Source organism: Staurois parvus, unplaced genomic scaffold, assembly GCF_062004578.1.
Source record: "Staurois parvus isolate SC_StPar_1 unplaced genomic scaffold, SC_StPar_1.0 ptg000734l, whole genome shotgun sequence".
NCBI classification, from domain to species: domain Eukaryota; kingdom Metazoa; phylum Chordata; class Amphibia; order Anura; family Ranidae; genus Staurois; species Staurois parvus.
The window spans coordinates 3,407,650-3,427,236 of NW_028318530.1; the positions used below are offsets into that span (position 1 = coordinate 3,407,650).

The following is a 19,587-nucleotide window of genomic DNA, read 5'->3' on the forward strand; positions in this document are numbered from 1 at the left end:
GTCTCTTCTGCAGTAAAATACACTTACCTGCGCATTTGCAATCCTCCCCAGAGTTTCCAGCACAGCATCAGTGTGGCAGGATAAATGACTCAAATGCATGCGCTGGAGTGATGTCATCCCATGCCAGCCAATCAGGCCGAAAAGTGGCACCCAGAGGCTGGAGAAAAGGTGCAGGCGAAGGACCTCTCTGTCCGGTATTAGACCATTGGAGCAGAGGTAAGTATTTGTGCCTTTTTAGTTCTGCTATAACACAAGGTCAAATATCTTAATTGAAGCTATGTGACTGCTCATTGGACTCCACTGAAAACAGCTTTTTTTTTTTTTTTTTTTTTTTGGTGTGTTAGCTTTGAATTTGGGATGAGAAGTCAACGGTTTTGATTATTTTCTTTTTTTTTTTTTCTTTTTTTTTTTTTTATCCTTGGGATATTTTGAGAGGTTTTGGTTAGCTATTTTAAAAAGTGCTTGTTAATCCAGACAGATATAATATTCTTTTTCCTAGTAGCCATATACCTGTGCATACACTTTACTTAGTAACATGCTTGTTTAAACTATACAGGAACTTAAAGTCAGCCCAAAGAAGCAGAGCTCAGCAACTGCTGGAATAAGCCCAGTAAAGGGCGAAAAAAGGATTTCTCCAGGTAATGGACATGGCATAAAATATAGAATGTTAATTGAAAGTAAAAATGAAAGGAATGTTCTTACAATGGTTTAAAGGTCTATTTTATTTTTTTATTATCTGTGTTTTTAACATTGCTAATGAAAGTAAAAAGTTAAACTTATATCTGTTGAGAAGATACACTATATTGCCTAAAGTATTAGGACACCCCTCCAAATCACTGGATTCTGGTGTTCCTGTTGCCTCCATGGCCACAGGTGTATAAAATCAAGCACCTAGACATGCAGACTGCTTCTACAAACATTTGTGACAGAATGGGTCACTCTCAGGAGCTTAGTGAATTCAAGTGTGGTACCATGATAGGTTGCCATCTGTGCAATAATTTCATCCTTAAAATCGCCTTGCTACTAAATATTCCTCAGTCAACTGTTAGTGGTATTATAACGTAGTGGAAGCAACTAAGAACAGCAACTCAGCCATGAAGTGGTAGGCCATGTAAAATGAGAGAGAGGGGTCAGCACATGCTGAAGTGCATAGTGTGCAGAAGTCGCCAACTGCCTGCAGAGTCAATAACTAAAGACCTCCAAACTTCGTGTGGCCTTCAGATGGGTACAACAACAGTGCGTAGAGAGCTTCATGGAATTGGTTTCCATGGGCGAGCAGCTACATCCAAGCCTTACATCACCAAGTGCAATACAAAGTGTCAGATGCAATAGTGTAGAGCATGCCGCCACTGGACTCTAGAGCAGTGGAGACGTGTTCTCTGGAGTACTAAATCACCCTTCTCTGTCTAGCAATATGATGGACATGTCTGGGTTTGGCAGTTGCCAGGAGGATGGTACTTGCCTGACTGCATCATGCCAAGTGTAAAGTTTGGTGGAGGGGGGATTATGGTGTGGGATTCTTTTTTAGTAGTTGGGCTTGGCTCCTTAGTTCCACTGAAGGGAACTTTTTAGGCGTCAGCATATCAAGACATTTTGGACAATTTCATGGTCCCTACTTTGTGGGAATAGTTTGAGGATGGCCCCTTCCTGTTCCAACATGACTGCGCACCAGTGCACAAAGCAAGGCCCAGAAAGACATGGATGAGCGAGTTTGGGGTGGAGGAACTTGACTGGCCTGCACAGAGTCCTGACCTCAACCTGATAGAACACTTTTGGGATGAATTAGTGCGAAGACTGCGAGCCAGGCCTTCTCGTCCAACATCAGTGCCTGAACTCAAAAATGTGCTTCTGGCAGAATGGTCAAACATTTCCATAGACACACTACTAAACCTTGTGGACAGTCTTCTCAGAAGAGTTGAAGCTGTTATAGTTGCAAAATGTGGGCCAACTCAATATTGAACCCTAAGGACTGACTGGGATGCCATTAAAGTTCATGTGCATGTAAAGGCAGGCGTCCCAATATATTTGGCAATATGGTGTATGTAAGCCAGAGATTTGGCCTCGTTTTTTTTTTGTGTTTTCTAGTGCCTAGGGTATAGTGTTACAGAGGTCACATCTTTGAGTTGGGCCCATTTCCTTGGCACTGAAAGGTCCTTCAGTCAGCTAAGGCTGGCCATATACGAGTCTTTTACCAAAAAAAAAATGTCTCTTACTCTATCCACACACTCAGTGTGGGTGAGGGAATGCTGCCCACTGTGTTATTGTTATTCTGACTGCAGGTAGACTTCCCTACTGTCAGAATACAGTCATCAACACACCCAGCTATAGCTGGCAGTGGTGATCTACAGAAATATTTCCAACAGGCTGATCAATCAATAGACTGCTGAACTGGCCAAAATTTAATCCATCCATGGCTGGCTTTATAGTGTTATTTGTATTTTATAACTTTTAATATGATGTTGATACTGCCAATTTCACAAGGACTCACTGTTTTAAGACTAATTCATAATTGATTTGATTGATATCTGGGAATTTGCAGGTTATGCCAGTGAAGGGTTTTAGAGTGTCACAATGACCTCTGATTCAGCAGTGTGTGCCATCCAGTTTTGAGGTCTAGGTAAAATTAGGTGGCTTGCAGACTGTAAGGGAAGCTATACTACCCCATTAGGTAGACCCCTAATTTGTGCAGATAACCCCACCTGCTGTTTGTAGGTTTAATTATCTTTTATTCTAAGCGGAATATATGAGATCATTGTGTCAGTGAAATTCCTTCTCTATTGTGGTGTTCTGTACCACAGATTGTACGCGCCATGCTTTTACAAGAAAATGATGATGTGTGACTTTGTATGCTCTGACTGCACTGCATGTATATTTGCTGCAATATACTGTCAATTATGATCTCTTTATTAATAAGTTTGGATTAAAAAAAAAAATTAGGTAACTTATCCAATAATCTCTAAATGCTCTTTTATAGGCAGAATTTCTAGTCCATCAGAGGAATCTTCTGTCAAAAAGGAGAAGGGTATTAAAGAAGGAAATAAGAATTCCTCCCATGCACTGTATGAACCATCCTTTTCACACAAAAGCAAAGCCTCTTCAGACAAGACTTCTCCAGTGAAAACCAGCTCCAAGCTGGCTCTGATGAAACAAAAAGATGACACACAGAAAAAAGAGAAGGAAATATCCAGCCCTGTTAGTAAATCCAAGGTTATTACTCCAAAGAAACAGCAGACTAAAACCAAGGAGATCACTCCAAAGAAAGAACAGCCTAAAGCTGCTGTGGTTATCTCACCAAAGAAGGAGTTGACCACACCAGTAAAATCATCTCCGTATTCCGAGGTAAGCATGCTGGCCTTCTGTTCATCTCATCATAGACAAAGCAAACCTGCCAAGATTCTCATCACATCCCAGGAGAAATTAGGATTTACCTTAACTTCTTCCCTCCCAGCCAATAGCAGATTGACAGCTGCTGGGTAGACCTTTCGTTGCTCCAGGTGGACGTCCTCTCGGTCTCGGTTCGCAGCACATCAATCGGTGGTGAACCGTGTCCCCACACAGTGCATCACTAATCAGGGTAAAGGGCCAATGACATTGGCTCTTTACCACGTGATTGGCTGTGCCCAATCACAACTGTAGACCGGTAACTCGCTGTTACCTGCTTGTTCTCCTCACACACCGATCCTGTGTGAGAAGAATCCTTGAACAATGTGTTCGTCTTAACCCTTTGTTTACGGTGCCCTGATTGCCCTAGGATTAAAGACTACCTGTCACCGCAGCCATCAGTGTACCTGTCCAGGTGTCATCAGAGCTGCCATGTCCAAAAACATTTTATACTAGTGAGAAGGCATTTCAAATCCTCAGTATGATGGATGAGAGCAGCGGAGAACTCTTGACGTCCAATTCAGAGGACAAACCCATTGAAAGTAGTGGATCAGCGACTGAATTGGAAGAGGAAAGGGTCCCTCCTAAAAGATTAAGACACTCTGAAGATCAGGCACTTTACACCCCAATGGTGGTAGGTAGTCAAGAAATTAGATGTGTAATTTATGCCCCTAGAATGCCTGGAGGTGCTCCTTGAATGTTGGGCCTCTCTGTGGCTAGGCTGTGAAAAAGTCTCATGTTGTATCTCCTCACTCAGAACTAGTAGAAAGTGTGTTGGGGGTGTAATTGCAAGTATACTTAAGCCGTGTGTGAGAAATAACTTGTTAATTTTGACAATTTTTGTGAAAAATAATTTTTATTTTCCAAAGAATTGTGGGAAAAAAATACAACTTCAAAACACTCACCATGCCTCTTACTAAATACCTTGGACTGTCTGCTTTCCAAAAAGGGGTCATTTGGGGGGAATTTTGTACTGTCCTGGCAACATGTTACAGTAGAACCTTAAAAATGTGTGGGTTTGTTTTTCAAAATTTTCAATCTATTTTTTACCTTATATCGCAAGAAATGAAAAACCCAGTGGGGATTAAATACCACCAAAAGAAATCTCTATCTTTCTCAAAAAAATTGTTAAAAATTTTGTTTGTGTACAGTGTTGCATGACTGAGCAATTGTCAAAGTATGAGAGCACTGAAAGTTGAAAATTGGCTCAGGCAGGAAGGGGGTAAAAGTGCCCTGTATTGAAGCGGTTAATCTAACAAACCCCACAGTCAACAGAATCTGGTATTCTTGGCAAGTGGCATAATGGAAAATTTATAAATAAAACACCTCCCTTATTCTATCAAAAATAAGAGTTTTTTTTTCCTTGTATTTCTACTTTCGGAATTCAATCAGAGATATGTTATATTTAGTTTGATATGGTGTATACATATAAGAATCTAACAATGATTATCTGTAACAGACCAGTCCTGAAGATTCTGAAAAGAAACGGGGTAACTATATGGCATATAGAAATTATCTCAATCGAGAAGGTCCTAAAGCTTTGGGATCCAAAGATATTCCTCAGGTAAGGAGTTATCATGAAAATATGTGCTCTTCTAAATCAGCATAGCTTGGGTAAATTTTTTTTTTTATAAATCAGATCTTTATTATTTGGTTTTTGAACATTTTAGGTTTTTTTAACAAACAGACGCACAACTTGTGCACAACACACTACAAAAAAAAAATCAAGGACACTGGTCATACAGTGGTAAAACCGCAATCCATAAATAGCACACATTCAATAGAGTGAAGAAAAAAAGAGTAATTTTGTATACACCGTATGAACATATAACCTACAACAATAAAACGATTAAACCAGCACAAGTTGACCCAAGTCTGTTACTCCTTCCTATATTATCTAGCCGCACGTGTCTTTCCGCAAACTTGTAAATGTCAGCTGTTATACCATACAACTAATAGAGAGAAATCTATTTGCTATCATATGGAGCGGAGCCAAACCGGGTGTTGCTAGCCAGGGACCCCATATAATTTCACATTTTCTAATACAGTTTGTTGGAATATTAATTTTTCTCTGGAGATTACATTGTTAACCTGAGTTTTTCACTCTTATGGATGGAAGGCTGGGTGATATCCATTTATGTGCTATATAGAGTAAACTGGTGACAGAAGGCATCAAGTGGGTACAATAGACTCATCAAGCATATTAAGAAGACATATTTTAGGTTCTGCGGACAAGGCAACTTGATAAATGGAGGATATGAGAGAGACAATATCTTGCCAATATCTATTAAGTTTTGTTCATCTCCATAGCATATGAATAAGATCTGCCGGACCTATGTCACATCTAGGACACAAATTTGATTCCATCTATACAATTTAACCAGAGAGCTTGGGTTAAATTTAAATGTTGAAGCTGATGATCTGTCATGGTTGTACCCTGTATAAAAAGTTTTTGTATGTTTTTAAAGGTTAATTTATAGATAGTGAAAACATATAAAAGTTGAGTATATAAAGAATAAAGTCATCGATGCTAACTGACCATTATATAAATAATAAAATAAGGGTGTAGCGCTAAAATGGATATAAATAAATCTATAAATAACTACTATATAATTTGCCAGCACAGAACAACCTGTGTGGATATAATCAATGAATGTCCGCTGATAAAGTTCAAATATAAATAGATAAACCCAGGATGTAAAAAGGAAAATCAGCAGCAGATAGACTTGTGACTCCAACCAATAGTTAAAGTGCACACTCACTGGAAGCGCATGGGTAATGCGCATGTAATATAAACCCTCAAGGTATCTGTAGATGGACAGGATAATCAGGTGAACTTTTCCTCTATGGTGTAGTCATCAAGTCGTAGGGAATTCCAAAGAAATCTGCTGGAAACAGAGGTCCCCTTAAGGATGGGTTTAGGTGCTCAGTCTGAGTACAGGGCTCCTTTTCCTCTGGTCACACTTGTATCTCTGGGGTAACCTGCAGGCCTAATAGCTCCATAAAGGAGCCACAAAACAGTTGCCCATAGTGTAGTATGTTCAGTAAACTTTATTGAAATGACAATAGGTAAGGCAGGGTATAGTAACATCCATATAACAGGAATTTGAGTCACTAACCCTAAGTTAAGATGGCCGCCGGGCTTCCTCCTAGCTTCGGCGGCAGTGATGTCACGTGCTCTCTAGTTCCTCCTGAGGCCTTTTGTGCAATGGCACTTCTTCAGAGGGTTCTCCCTGTGAAGAAGTGCCATTGCACGAAAGGCCTCAGGAGGAACCAGACAGCATGTGACATCACTGCCGCCGGAGCTAGGAGGAAGCCCAGCGGCCATCTTAACTTGGGGTTAGTGACTCAAATTCCTGTCATATGGATGTTACTATACCCTGCCTTACCTATTGTCATTTCAGTAAAGTTTCCTGAACATACTACATTATGGGCACCTGTTTTGTGGCTCCTTTAAGGAGCTATTAAGCCTGCAGGTTATCCCAGAGATACAAGTGTGACCAGAGGAAAAGGAGCCCTGTACTCAGGCTGAGCACCTAAATCCATCCTTAAGGGGACCTCTGGATCCAGCAGATTTCTTTGGTATTCCCTACAACTTGACTACACCCTAGAGGAAAAGTTCACCTGATTATCCTGTCCATCTACAGATACCTTGAGGGTTTATATTACATGCGCATTACCCATGCGTTTCCGGTGAGTGCGCACTTTAACTATTGGTTGGAGTCACAAGTCTATATGCAGCTGATTTTTCCTTTTTACATCCTGGGTTTATCTATTTATTTATTTATATTTGAACTTTATCAGCGGACATTCATTGATTATATGCACACAGGTTGTTTTGTGCTGGCAAATTATATAGTAGTTATTTATAGATTTATTTATATCCATTTTAGCGCTACACCCTTATTTTATTATCTACATTGAAGGTTTTTTATTGGTACCTTTTTGGTGTTTTAGCAGCTGTTTTATAGGATAGCTCACTACCTCTTATATTTTATAAACTGACCATTATAGTTTCCTTTTTGGCAAAAACATTCACTTCTTGGTGATGTGCCTAGACTTGGTTCCTTTTACAGATATTAGTAGGTAAAGCCAGTATTGATTAACCAGATATTCAGTGGTCGTCTGCTAATGGTGGCCCGTGGGAAACACACTACACATAGCTGTTCACATTTACTTAACATTTTGGTTCAGTTGCCTATATGAATATTTGATGAGTTTTTGGGTTATTCGCTGTGTAGAATCAGTACTTATTCAACACACTCCACAGTGAGAAATCTGATTATATTCTCTTTATATGTTGATAGGGTGCAGATAACTGCATGGAGGGGTTGACCTTTGTCATAACTGGAGTCCTAGAATCCATCGAGCGAGATGAAGCCAAGTGTTTAGTTGAACGATATGGTGGAAAGGTAACAGGAAATGTCAGCAAAAAGACCAATTACCTTATCATGGGCCGTGACGCAGGAGAGTCCAAACGTGAGAAGGTATAGTTCTGTATTTTGTATCAATAGAATAGAGTTTATTGAAGCCACAAGTAGCATATGAAAGACATTCTTTTAACATATTTATATGACTTGTTAACAAGATCATAGCTGCAGCTGCATCTCTGTATTTGCAAGTCTGATGCTGTAGGCCTTTTTCATATGTAGCTGGACAAATGCAATCCGTATAATTTGGTTTGTTTTTTTTTTTTTGTTTTTTTTTTTATGTAAGTGGGTATTCTCTCAATTAGTTCAAATGGGTAGCCAGCAAACACTTAGAGATTATTGCAAGGAATAGCAGACCAAGAATAGTAATTTTCTGTAACCTCTTCGAGGAGTATATTAAAGTGCTAGAGATTGTGTGCTCAAGTCTGTTTTTCACCGTAGTATCACACTGCAAGGGTTAATTGCTGGTTTTCTCTAGGGGAGAGGAGAAACAGTGTTCCTTACCTGATCCTCTGCTGCCCCGGAAGGCCTCACTCCCCCACAATCCAGCAGTGGACTGTCCCTCTGCATCTTCACGCCCAGAGCAGGGCAATGGACCCTGCTCTTTTCTTGATGATATCAAGACTCTCGACTGGTGGAGCGTGAGAGTGCACAGACTGCGGGGATGGTCTTGGTGTGGGGAGAAGCAGAGGCTTAGGTAAGTAAATCCTTTTTTTCCCCCGTTTCCCTAAGCAAAAACAAGCGAATAAACCTTGTAGTGTGCGCACAGCCTCACTGCAAGGGATAGTTTTTTTTTTTTTTTTAGATGCCCAGAGTTGGGATTTAAAGCATCCTCTGCTTTAAAACTTGGCACCCACCCCTAAAACAAACCCCAAGTGAGAGATGTGAAGGCTGTGTTCTTATAAACCATATAAATGCTGCGCTACATTCAAACTTATTAAGTGAATGTGGAATCCAATGACACAAATCTAATATTGTGACAATAATAATGAAATAAATAATACGTGCTTACTGATAACAAAATTATCAAATAAAACACCCAAAAAGATGAAAAAAACACAAACTTAAATCTATACGCATGTGCATGTGCATGAAAATACACATACATATGATTACATCACACGTGCAAATGTGAAGTGAAATAATGGTTACTTAATAAACGCAAACAAAAAGTCCAATATAAAAATGTTGAAGGTGAACAAAACTGTAAACGGTGTTTCCAATAATACTGTAAAGTGACCACAAGTGAAAACAAATCGTGCAGGTATCTGGGTGTAGATAGAGCTTGTGAATCCAACCACCTTCTGGATTAGCCTCTCACCTCATCACTTCGACCCTTGCGGATCAAAGAGCAATAATGGATCCCTCTCACAGATCCTCCAGGCACCACAGCACTCCAAAAACGCTTTTCAGGATTTAATATTCCCACTCAAGCTCTTCTCCAGGTATAGGTGAAATATCAATCTGTTCAGAGTGCTTATAGGAGTAGAAGGAGATGAGGACACTCCACAGATGATAAGTATGAAAACCAAAACTATGGCTGTAATTGGCCATAGTTTTGGTTTTCATACTTATCATCTGTGGAGTGTCCTCATCTCCTTCTACTCCTATAAGCACTCTGAACAGATTGATATTTCACCTATACCTGGAGAAGAGCTTGAGTGGGAATATTAAATCCTGAAAAGCGTTTTTGGAGTGCTGTGGTGCCTGGAGGATCTGTGAGAGGGATCCATTATTGCTCTTTGATCCGCAAGGGTCGAAGTGATGAGGTGAGAGGCTAATCCAGAAGGTGGTTGGATTCACAAGCTCTATCTACACCCAGATACCTGCACGATTTGTTTTCACTTGTGGTCACTTTACAGTATTATTGGAAACACCGTTTACAGTTTTGTTCACCTTCAACATTTTTATATTGGACTTTTTGTTTGCGTTTATTAAGTAACCATTATTTCACTTCACATTTGCACGTGTGATGTAATAATATGTATGTGTATTTTCATGCACATGCACATGCGTATAGATTTAAGTTTGTGTTTTTTTCATCTTTTTGGGTGTTTTATTTGATAATTTTGTTATCAGTAAGCACGTATTATTTATTTCATTATTATTGTCACAATATTAGATTTGTGTCATTGGATTCCACATTCACTTAATAAGTTTGAATGTAGCGCAGCATTTATATGGTTTATATTCACTTGATCACTGGTATATGATTTAATGCTAGCAGCTGTTTGGGGTTCATATATTTAATTTGTTTTAATTGTTTAAACACATTATTTGGAGCGCAGGAGGGTCTTACCACTAAGGCTGTGTTCTTGATCTCTCCCTCTGATAATTGCAGGTGATCTGGCTGCGTCTGCCATAATTACTTTAAAATGAGCACAAACATTACATATTCATAGCTGTTAGTCTGCAACTTTGTTGAATTTCATAGACTATAAATACTGAAACTATTGGACAACTATAAAGTAGTAAGACAACTATGAAGTAGTAGTTTCAGAAGAGGCAGCTTCCATACATCTTTAATGTGGGTTTCATGTACCACTTAATCCCCCATTCCCCAAACATCAATCATATAAACCTTAATATGGTAGTACAGCCTAACACTAATTATTCTTAAAAACATTCCCTCCATCCCCTTCCTACCTATCCTGTATACTTTCTTTTTTCAAACCTGCTCTCATTCAGTCACGTGACCCTGAAGCTTCAGCTCCCTTGTGTAAGGTAGTACATGACAATGGATGTGAATTCCGGAAACAGTACCATCACCTATAGGCTCCCATTGGCCCAGCTATTGTCGACACTTTCTGCTCTTCCTTGCTGCAACTGCTCACTAACACAGGAGACAGGAGAGCTGGAGCTGCAGGACTAGGAAACGCTTTTAAGTATAGTTTTTAGGCTTTCTTCCACTTTAATTTGTCCCTAAATAATCTGCCTAATTTAAATTGTTAATAAAAACAATGGGCCCACGCTGCTCATCTGCTTAATCCATTGTAGGCTTACTAACAGCTCAAGAGCACTATACAGTCAGACATCTGACATTAATATCTAAATCTTTAAGTGCTAAAGGTGGAAAGTACACTATATTGCCAAAAGTATTGGAACATTCCTCGAAATCATTGGTTTCAGGTGTTCCAATCACCTCTATGACCACAGGTGTATAAAATCAAGCACCTAGGCATGCAGACTGCTTCTACAAACATTTGTGAAAGAATGGGTCACTCTCAGGAGCTCAGTGAATTCAAACGTGGTACCATTATAGGTTGCAACCTGTGCAATAAGTCCATCCATGAAATTTCCTTGCTACTAAATATTCCATGGTCAACTGTTAATGGTATTATAACAAAGTGAAAGCAACTGGGAACAACAGCAACTCAGCCATGAAATGGTAGGCCACGTAAAATGAGAGAGCGGGGTCAGTGCATGTTGCAGCGCACAGTGCAAAGAAGTTGCCAACTGTCTGCAGAGTCAATAGCTAAAGACCTCCAAACTTCGTGTGGCCTTCAAATTAGCATAACAGTGCATAGAGCGCTTCATGGAATGGGTTTCTATAGCTGAGCAGCTGCATCCAAGCCTTACATCACCAAGTGCAATGCAAAGCACTGGATGCAGTGGTGTAAAGCACACCGCCACTGGACTCTAGAGCAGTGGATACGTGTTCTTTGGAGTGACGAATCGCGCTTCTCTGGCAAATCCGATGGACGTGTCTGGGATTGGCAGTTGCCAGGAGAATGGTACTTGCCTGACTGCATTGTGCCAAGTGTAAAGTTTGGCTCAGGGGGGATTATGATGTGGGGTTGTTTTTCGGGTTGGGCTTGGCCCCTTAGTTCCAGTCAAGGGAACTCTTAAGGCGTCAGCATGCCGAGACATTTTGGACAATTTCATGATCCCAACTTTGTGGGAACAGTTTGAGGATGGCCCCTTCCTGTTCCGAAATGGCTGCACACCAGTGCAAAAAGCAAGGTCCATAAAAACGTAGATGAGCGAGTTTGGGGTGGAGGAACTTGAATGGTCTGCACAGAGTCCTGACCTCAACCTGATAGAACACCTTTGGGATGAAATAGAGTGGAGCCTGCGAGCCAGGCCTTCTCGTCCGACATCAGTGCCTGACCTCACAAGTGCGCTTCTGGAAGAATGGTCAAACATTCCCATAGACACACTCCTAAACCTTGTGGACAGCCTTCCCAGAAGAGTTGAAGCTTTTATAGCTGCAAAGGGTGGTCCAACTCAATATTGAACCCTACAGACTAAGACTTGGATGCCATTAAAGTTCATGTGCATTTTGCAATATAGTGTATATGATGGTCTCGCTAGTGGTAGCAGTGATTCTGTTGATAGTTAACCTGATTCTGAAAATAAGCCCTTTACTTGTTAACTCTCTACCCACATTTAACCAGCAAGACATTGAATACCTAAGCTCTAACAATAACTCATTTTCTTCTGCATACTCCTCTCAGCTTACATTTTGGCAGATGTCAAACGTTGAACTAGCAGACGTTTCTTTCAGTGCAAACAATTCTAAAACTGAAAGATTGGCCACCCCTAACTGCCATATTGTATATGACTTTTGACAGTAGATGGTTACTGAGCTCACTACCTTGCTGTAATTCCCTCTTCCTTGTAAACTTGTTTGTTATACTAGATGAAGAATATTGACCAGACTATACTAGACTATTTCTGCAAAAAACTGTATGGCTTGCAAAGCCAAACCTGTTAAATGGATGAGTCCATCCTTGCCTACTGTAGCCCAGTGGAAATCCTTGATTAATCAGATTTTCCCTTATGTAAACATTATATATGCAAATAGGAACTGTCCTGTAAAAGCCCATATTATGTGGGACCCATGGTGTAATTCTAGTCTTAAATTCATTCTGACCTTCTCAGCCTTTCATTTTTTGGCAACATGTTTCAGTATGTATGGATGTACGTACAGTTGTGTTCAAAATAATAGCAGTGTGTTGAAAAAAGTGAATAAAGCTCAAAATCCTTCTAATAGCTTTTATTTCCATACACACAAATGCATTGGGAACACTACACATTCTATTCCAAATCAAAACATGAAGAAAAATATATCAAATGTGTGTTGTTCTCTAAAAAAAATTGAAGAAAAGTGAATATTAGACTGTTCAAAAAAATAGCAAGTGTTTGTATTCTTTACAAACTCAAACATTCACTATATAAACTGAAAAATGTTTGAAGATTTTGCTTTCCTTTGAATCACTTCATTAATATTTAGTTGTATAAGCACTGTTTCTGAGAACTGCTGTACATCTGTGTTGCATGGAGTCAACCAACTTCTGGCACCTGTGAACAGGTATTCCAGCCCAGAATGATTGGACTACATTCCACAGTTCTTCTCTATTTCTTGGTTTTGCCTCAGAAACTGCATTTTTGATGTCACCCCACAAGTTTTCTATTGGATTAAGATCCGGGGATTGGGCTGGCCACTCCATAACGTCAATCTTGTTGGTCTGGAACCAAGATGTTGCACGTTTACTGGTGTGTTTGGGGTCGTTGTCTTGTTGGAACACCCATTTCAAGGGCATTTCCTCTTCAGCATAAGGCAGCATGACCTCTTCAAGTATTCTGATGTATTCAAACTGATCCATGATCCCTGGTATGCGATAAATAGGCCCAACACCGTAGTATGAGAAACATCCCCATATCATGATGCTTGCGCAACCATGCTTCACTGTCTTCACAGCGTACTGTGGCTTGAATTCAGTGTTTGGGGGTCGTCTGACAAACTGTCTCCAGCCACTAGATCCAAAAGAACAATCTTACCTTCATCAGTCCACAAAATGGACCATTTCTCTTTAGGCCAGTCAGTGTGCTCTTTGGCAAATTGTAACCTCTTCAGCACGTCTTTTTTTCAACAGTGGGACTTTGCGGGGGCTTCTTGCAGATAGCTTGGCTTCACATAGGCGTCTTCTAATTGTAACAGTACTCACAGGTAACTTTACACCTTCTTTGATCTTCCTGGAGCTGATTGTTGGCCGAGTCCTTGCCATGTTAGCTATTCTTCTATCCATTCGAATGGTAGTTTTTCGCTTTCTTCCACGTCTTTCAGGTTTTGGTTGCCATGTTAAAGCATTTGTGATCATTTTAGCTGAATAGCCTATCATTTTCTGCACTTCTTTATATGTTTTCCCCTCGCCAATCAACTTTTTAATCAAGGTACTCTTTTCTTCTGAACAATGTCTGGAATGACCGATTTTCCTCAGAATTTCAGAGAGAAATGCACTGTAACCAGCATGTACAACATTTGCTGCCTTCCTTCCTTAAATAAGGGCAATAATTGCCACCTGTTTTTCAAAGAATGAATGACCTCACTAATATAACTCCACACTGCTATTATTTTGAACATGCCCCTTTCAATTAGTGATTCAATTACACAGAATCAGCAGCATGCATGTCATGACTGTTGGGTCTGTTGGATTTCTATTACTCTACTACACCTGCTAGTAAATTATTTCCCATGTAGAAATATCATTTCTACCAAAAACAGTGATTGATCAGGTTAGTGATGTCTGACTGCTATTATTTTGAACACAACTGTATGTTTGTAACAAAAGCACACAAGAGGCTCTTACTATTTCAGCCACTGTTTATTTATAAAACATATTTCTATTCAGTTGTTTTCTATATGATTAGAATTGTAAATGTTTATGCAATGTTATACTCAAGTACAACGCCCTGTTTAAAAAAAAAAAAAAAAATTATGTAGACCTTAATTTCTAAATGTAACACGTGGTGCTGTATCTGGAAAATATTTTGTGACGCAAATTTTCTGTATGCAGGCAGAAAGCTTTGGAACAAAGATTATTGGTGAGGATGGCCTTTTTCATTTAATTCGCACCTTACCTGGGAAAAAATCCAAGTATGTGATAGCAGCAGAAGCAGAGGTAAGTATGACTGTAATATAGAAGTTAAGTGCAGAAAAATGTTCCTGTGGGGTACTGGGATGACCATCTGTCCAGAGGGATCAGTTGGAGTGGACTGTGTCAGACAGCATGATGTTGACCCATCCAGATAGTTTCCGTGATTTTTCTGGATCCCTACCATTTAGATATTGTTGCAGCAACTGGCTCATCCCTTGGAGTATCTAGAGCTAGTCCTGGCACAGCTCAAGCTAAATTGTTCTTCCAAAGGAGAAATTTCAGGTACTCCAATCTCAGATTCAAGCTCTCCAATCCAGGAGCTATCTGACTTAATAGAATGCATCAGAGTCCTATGTCTTATATTAGTCTCTTTCAAGGCATTCTCATTTGCCCTGCTGCACTCTAGACCTCTACATCTCACCATTCTGTCTTTTTTCGACAAGTCGATACGGTCTTTGGATGTACCAATTTTTCTGAGGACCAGGTTGTCCCTAGCTTGGTGGCTCAGAGATCTAACACTGGAGTCAGGGGATTAATTCCTTCCTGTTTTTTAGAGGATCATCATGATGGATACCAACCTGTTATGTTGGGGAGGAGTGCTGGGCACCTTGTTGGTGCAGGGGACTTGGTTGTCAAAGTAGTCTGGTCTCCCAATCCACACCCTTTGTCTGGATGATGTTTGGGCTGTGTGAGTGAATCTCACAGCTACTGCTTCCTTTGGGAGGACTGATTGCTTTTTATAATCCCCCAATGGAATCCTTAAGGTGCATCAAATTTCATATTCCCATTTCTGTAGATAATTGAAGCAGACCACCTTCCAAGCTTATGGTCTGAGGGATTGGGTTCTACCCTTTTTCTTTCTAGGTGCAAACTACTGGATCTGTCAGTGCTTTTTGAAGTTTTTGTCCTCAAGCAACTATTTCCCAGATTTGCAGGGCTGTCTTGTGTTCCCAAGTTCTACCAGGTGGATTTTGCAGTCTCATTTGATGACGGTTTCAGGCGTAAGGTCTATACCTTAGACCTTACCCTATACGTTAACATACAATCTGAGCTGCAGACAGTCCCCAGTTCTCTGTTGTTTTCTTGGGCCTGCTAGCATTTGTTGTGTTGTCCACCCCTTGTGTGGACTTCTTGTTAACATCCTGAAGGTTACAGACATCTGCGTTCCTCAGTGGATGTGGAAGTTTTGTACTCGACATAAAATCCTCATCATTTTCGTCCACTAGGGGATACAGGAGTTTAGATGGATTATACTGCCACCTATAGGAAGATTTGACTCTGACACCCTCACCTTTATCCAGTGTGCTTTAGTTTTTTTTTTTTTTCTACCAGGATGGGTATCTTTTCCGTAGCTTTGATGAGAAAAGCTTTCCCAATTTTTGTGCTAGCCCGTTTTTTTTTTTGTTTTTTTTTTCCATTCTTTTGTGTGTGGATTCCCCTTCTATTGATTTTCAGTCAAGATTCAATGCTACATTGATGCCTGAACTAGACTCCACATAGCAGCTATCTGGAGCAGCATGTCCTTAGCCTAGCTTTGGAGGCCATACCTGAACCCCATTGGACTGTACTTGTGGGGATATCCTGGATTGTTTTAAACATAAATCAACAGCGCCAAAATTAAACAAATTAAATATACAAATAAATGTTGCTGCTCATCAGTGTAAACCCACACCAAAAAAATATTTAAAACATAAAAACAGTGCAAAAAATATATATATATATATAAAAAAAATAAAAATTTATATCACTCTAAAGTAATATAATAAATTTTATACATATATATATATATATATATATATATATTATTCTTCCCAAAGAAATGAAACGTTCTTCCACCAAAGGTAGTGCTCAAAAAAAATTTATACCGCACTCACCAGATACTGGTGAAAAAAATGCCTTTAGGGTTTTTATGGGATCCTAGACCCAGTCAATAAGCCTCCAGATCTCCACTCCACAGTAAATCCAACCTCCAGGATCACCAGACTCCACTCTCCAAGAACACTCAGTGCAATGTAGGGAAAAAACAAATATATAGCGTAATACTGCAACACTTGGTTAAACTCAATACTCAAGTACCAAGCCACTCACATTCTTAATAATCAAAATCAGCATTTAAATGAATCCAAAATGCCACAACACTAGGGTATTTTCCAGAGATCCCACAGTCAAAAATATGAAAGGTGATAAGAATAAGAGTTATATAAAATTTCGGTCATGTTCCAATGGGTTGTCTTTATAAGATTAAAGAATTTATTTCTTGTGATAGTACTTATGTTACATATTTGCTGGAATGTCCTTGTCATCTCCAGTATATAGGTAGGACTGCTAGGAAACTATAAGATTAGGAGAATACATTAGGAACATAAAAAAGGGTTACTGTTCTGGGGACATCTACCCAGTATCCCCTGAGGGAACTAGCATCTATAAACTGAAACCTGTTACCCCCTTTGTTCTCAGTCTGAACATATATTGCTACACTTTCTCAGATTATTCAGGTGGGGCTGAGTCCCCTGCCCTGTCCTCAGGAACCTGCATGTTTGTTCAGGTGTTTTCAGCTATGTGTGTTCAACTCTATATGCATCCTGACGGCAGAGGCTCTCAACACGCTCAAGTGCCATCCCCTGCAGATCCTGTCTCTGAACCAGGTTCAGAGTGTCAACAGTCTTATTTCTGAAGACTCTGCTTTTAAGGCACTGCAGTCTCCTACTGCCCCCTCATAATTACAGGGGGTCATGTTGGACCTTACTGACGAAGTGCTTTCTACTCTGTATTTATAAGCCTCCTGTCTCCAGCCGTTGGTCTTCTAGAGTTCCTGCTTCTGCAAAGATCTTTCGCTTACACCCACTATTCCTCTATGTGGCGTTTAAGCTAAGAGGTTTTGGGTCGCGCCTGAGTGTGTGGTACAGATGTTCCCATTTTATTGAGGGGATTTGTTAGACCATGGCCTATTCCCACTGTGCAAAAACCACCTTAACAGGAACTCAGTCAGGTGGAAGGTGTTCTTCTAGATTCTATCAAGAGGCAGTTAGAATCTTTCCTCAAATCTTAGTTTAAACTGTCTGCTTTTTCATGTATTGGCAGCATATGTCTCAGTTGGCCTGCAAGGGACATTGCGTCTTTGGCCCTGCACTGGATATCTTATTCAGTAATATTGTAGGAGTGTGCTCCAGCCCCAATGTAGGGGTCTAGGGAGAGGTTGGTTGAATCGCCCTCCAAGCCTGGCTCCTGCTCATCCTGTAGGGCTCAAACCATGCACAAAGGTGTACCCCTACTTCTACAAATAGAGGACAGATTCTGCATCATGATGGGTGCTTCGGTGGTTCTCTTCTCTTGACACTCGGGTGCAGAGAGTCCCCTCTTTTAGTATGAAGGCTAATTCCTTGCCTGGTACACCCTTTAGTTGCTTCTTATCGCCCTTGTACTATTGTAGAGACCCTGCAACTTCAGCAATCACTCTGGAACTCTTTGCTCAAGTCCTTTTGCTAATTAGGGTTCAGGAGATGTACTCCATCCTGACCTTTACTATCTTCCTCAGGACATAAACAGCCCTCATGGTACCCCTCAGGGTATCTCTTCTCCAGGACTCCTTGACCTACATGGTCATCCGGGACTGGCTCTAGCTGTCCCCTACCTGGATTAGACGTTGGCTACGTAATGTCACTAGAGGCATGCTTGTTGGTCCTCTAAGCAATGGCTCGTGTTTTAGCCAGCTTCTTCTTGTGACATCCCTATTGTGGAATTCTCAGTCATTCTCCTGTGAAGTGTATTAACTTTATGCAGCTTGGTTGTTAGCCCCTTCCTGAGCAGCCTAACTCCTGTAATATTCAGCTGCCTAAGTCCCTGCCATGTTCCAGCACTGGCAGCCACCTGTTACCAGGGAATGAGGAGGTACAAGCTTTAGCCATTCCTTTTAAAAGATGAATTTAAGGAGTAAGAGTGGTGAGGGAAACCCTCCTTCTGGATTTTCTTAGTTTCCTATACTTTACCCTCTCTTAAAGCAACCCCCCCCATCCTGCGGTTGCTGGTTTGGGTACTGAAGTGACTAGGGCAGTCTCTTTCTCTTGTTCTTGCTTGACCCTACTCGCTTGAGTACCTCTGACCCCAGCTCTTGTGCATGATTCTTCTGAACAAATAGTTCCCTCCACTGAAGCCTGCCCTGGTTAAGTCTGTTACTTTGGATTTCATTGGACACAATTTCAATCTAAATGTTACAATATCTTCACCTCCAGGAAAGAGTGGGAGTCCTCCGTCCCCCTTTCCCATGGCAGCGAGAGTTGCTTGATCCCTGCTGTGGAAGATGCTGGGAGTGTTCACTTTGCTCAAGCAGGCCTTGTGAAGGATATTGTCTTGGAAATTTGTATATAACTCCTAGTGAGTTATGAATTATTTTTTTTTTATTTTACTGGGTCTTTTCAAAAGAATTGCTATAGGTTACTGCACTTTACTCATAATTGAATAATGTATTATATTTGCACAATTATAACAAGATAGTTTGTATTTATTTTGCTGTTTAGGTGAAAGTGAAAGCAGAAAAGACCCCAGAACAGAAAAAAGAGCCAGAAGTGAAAAAACAAAGCCCGGCAAAGAGGAAATTTACCCCACAGAAGAGAGAATCACCACGGGCGAAGAAACTTGCAACTGCTGCAGAGATTTCAAGTGCTCATATAAAGACTAATCTAAAACAGGAGGAGAAGCCAGCCTCCACCAGATCACTGGAATGGGGAACAACTAGTGGCAAGACAGAGAGCCTACTCTGGGTAGATAAATATAGACCAACATCGCTAAAGGGGATCATAGGGCAGCAGGGAGAGCAAAGCTGTGCTAATAAGCTTATTAGATGGCTGAAAAACTGGCACAAAAACCATTCTGGAGACAAGAAACCTGTTGGTTAGTAT

At 40.4% G+C, this 19,587-nt stretch overlaps 1 protein-coding gene across 5 annotated transcripts in view; it reads left to right on the forward strand.

Moving 5' to 3' along the window:
• RFC1 (replication factor C subunit 1) overlaps window positions 1-19,587 on the forward strand; it is a 101,352-nt gene that overhangs the window by 56,580 nt on the left and 25,185 nt on the right. For all 5 annotated transcript variants that reach the window (XM_089654036.1, XM_089654037.1, XM_089654040.1 and 2 more), the window contains 6 exons: window positions 557-638; window positions 2,975-3,339; window positions 4,841-4,945; window positions 7,689-7,868; window positions 14,612-14,716; window positions 19,207-19,579. In XM_089654036.1, the coding sequence (XP_089510162.1) occupies window positions 557-638; window positions 2,975-3,339; window positions 4,841-4,945; window positions 7,689-7,868; window positions 14,612-14,716; window positions 19,207-19,579 (1,210 nt within the window). The remainder of the gene's footprint in view (window positions 1-556; window positions 639-2,974; window positions 3,340-4,840; window positions 4,946-7,688; window positions 7,869-14,611; window positions 14,717-19,206; window positions 19,580-19,587) is intronic.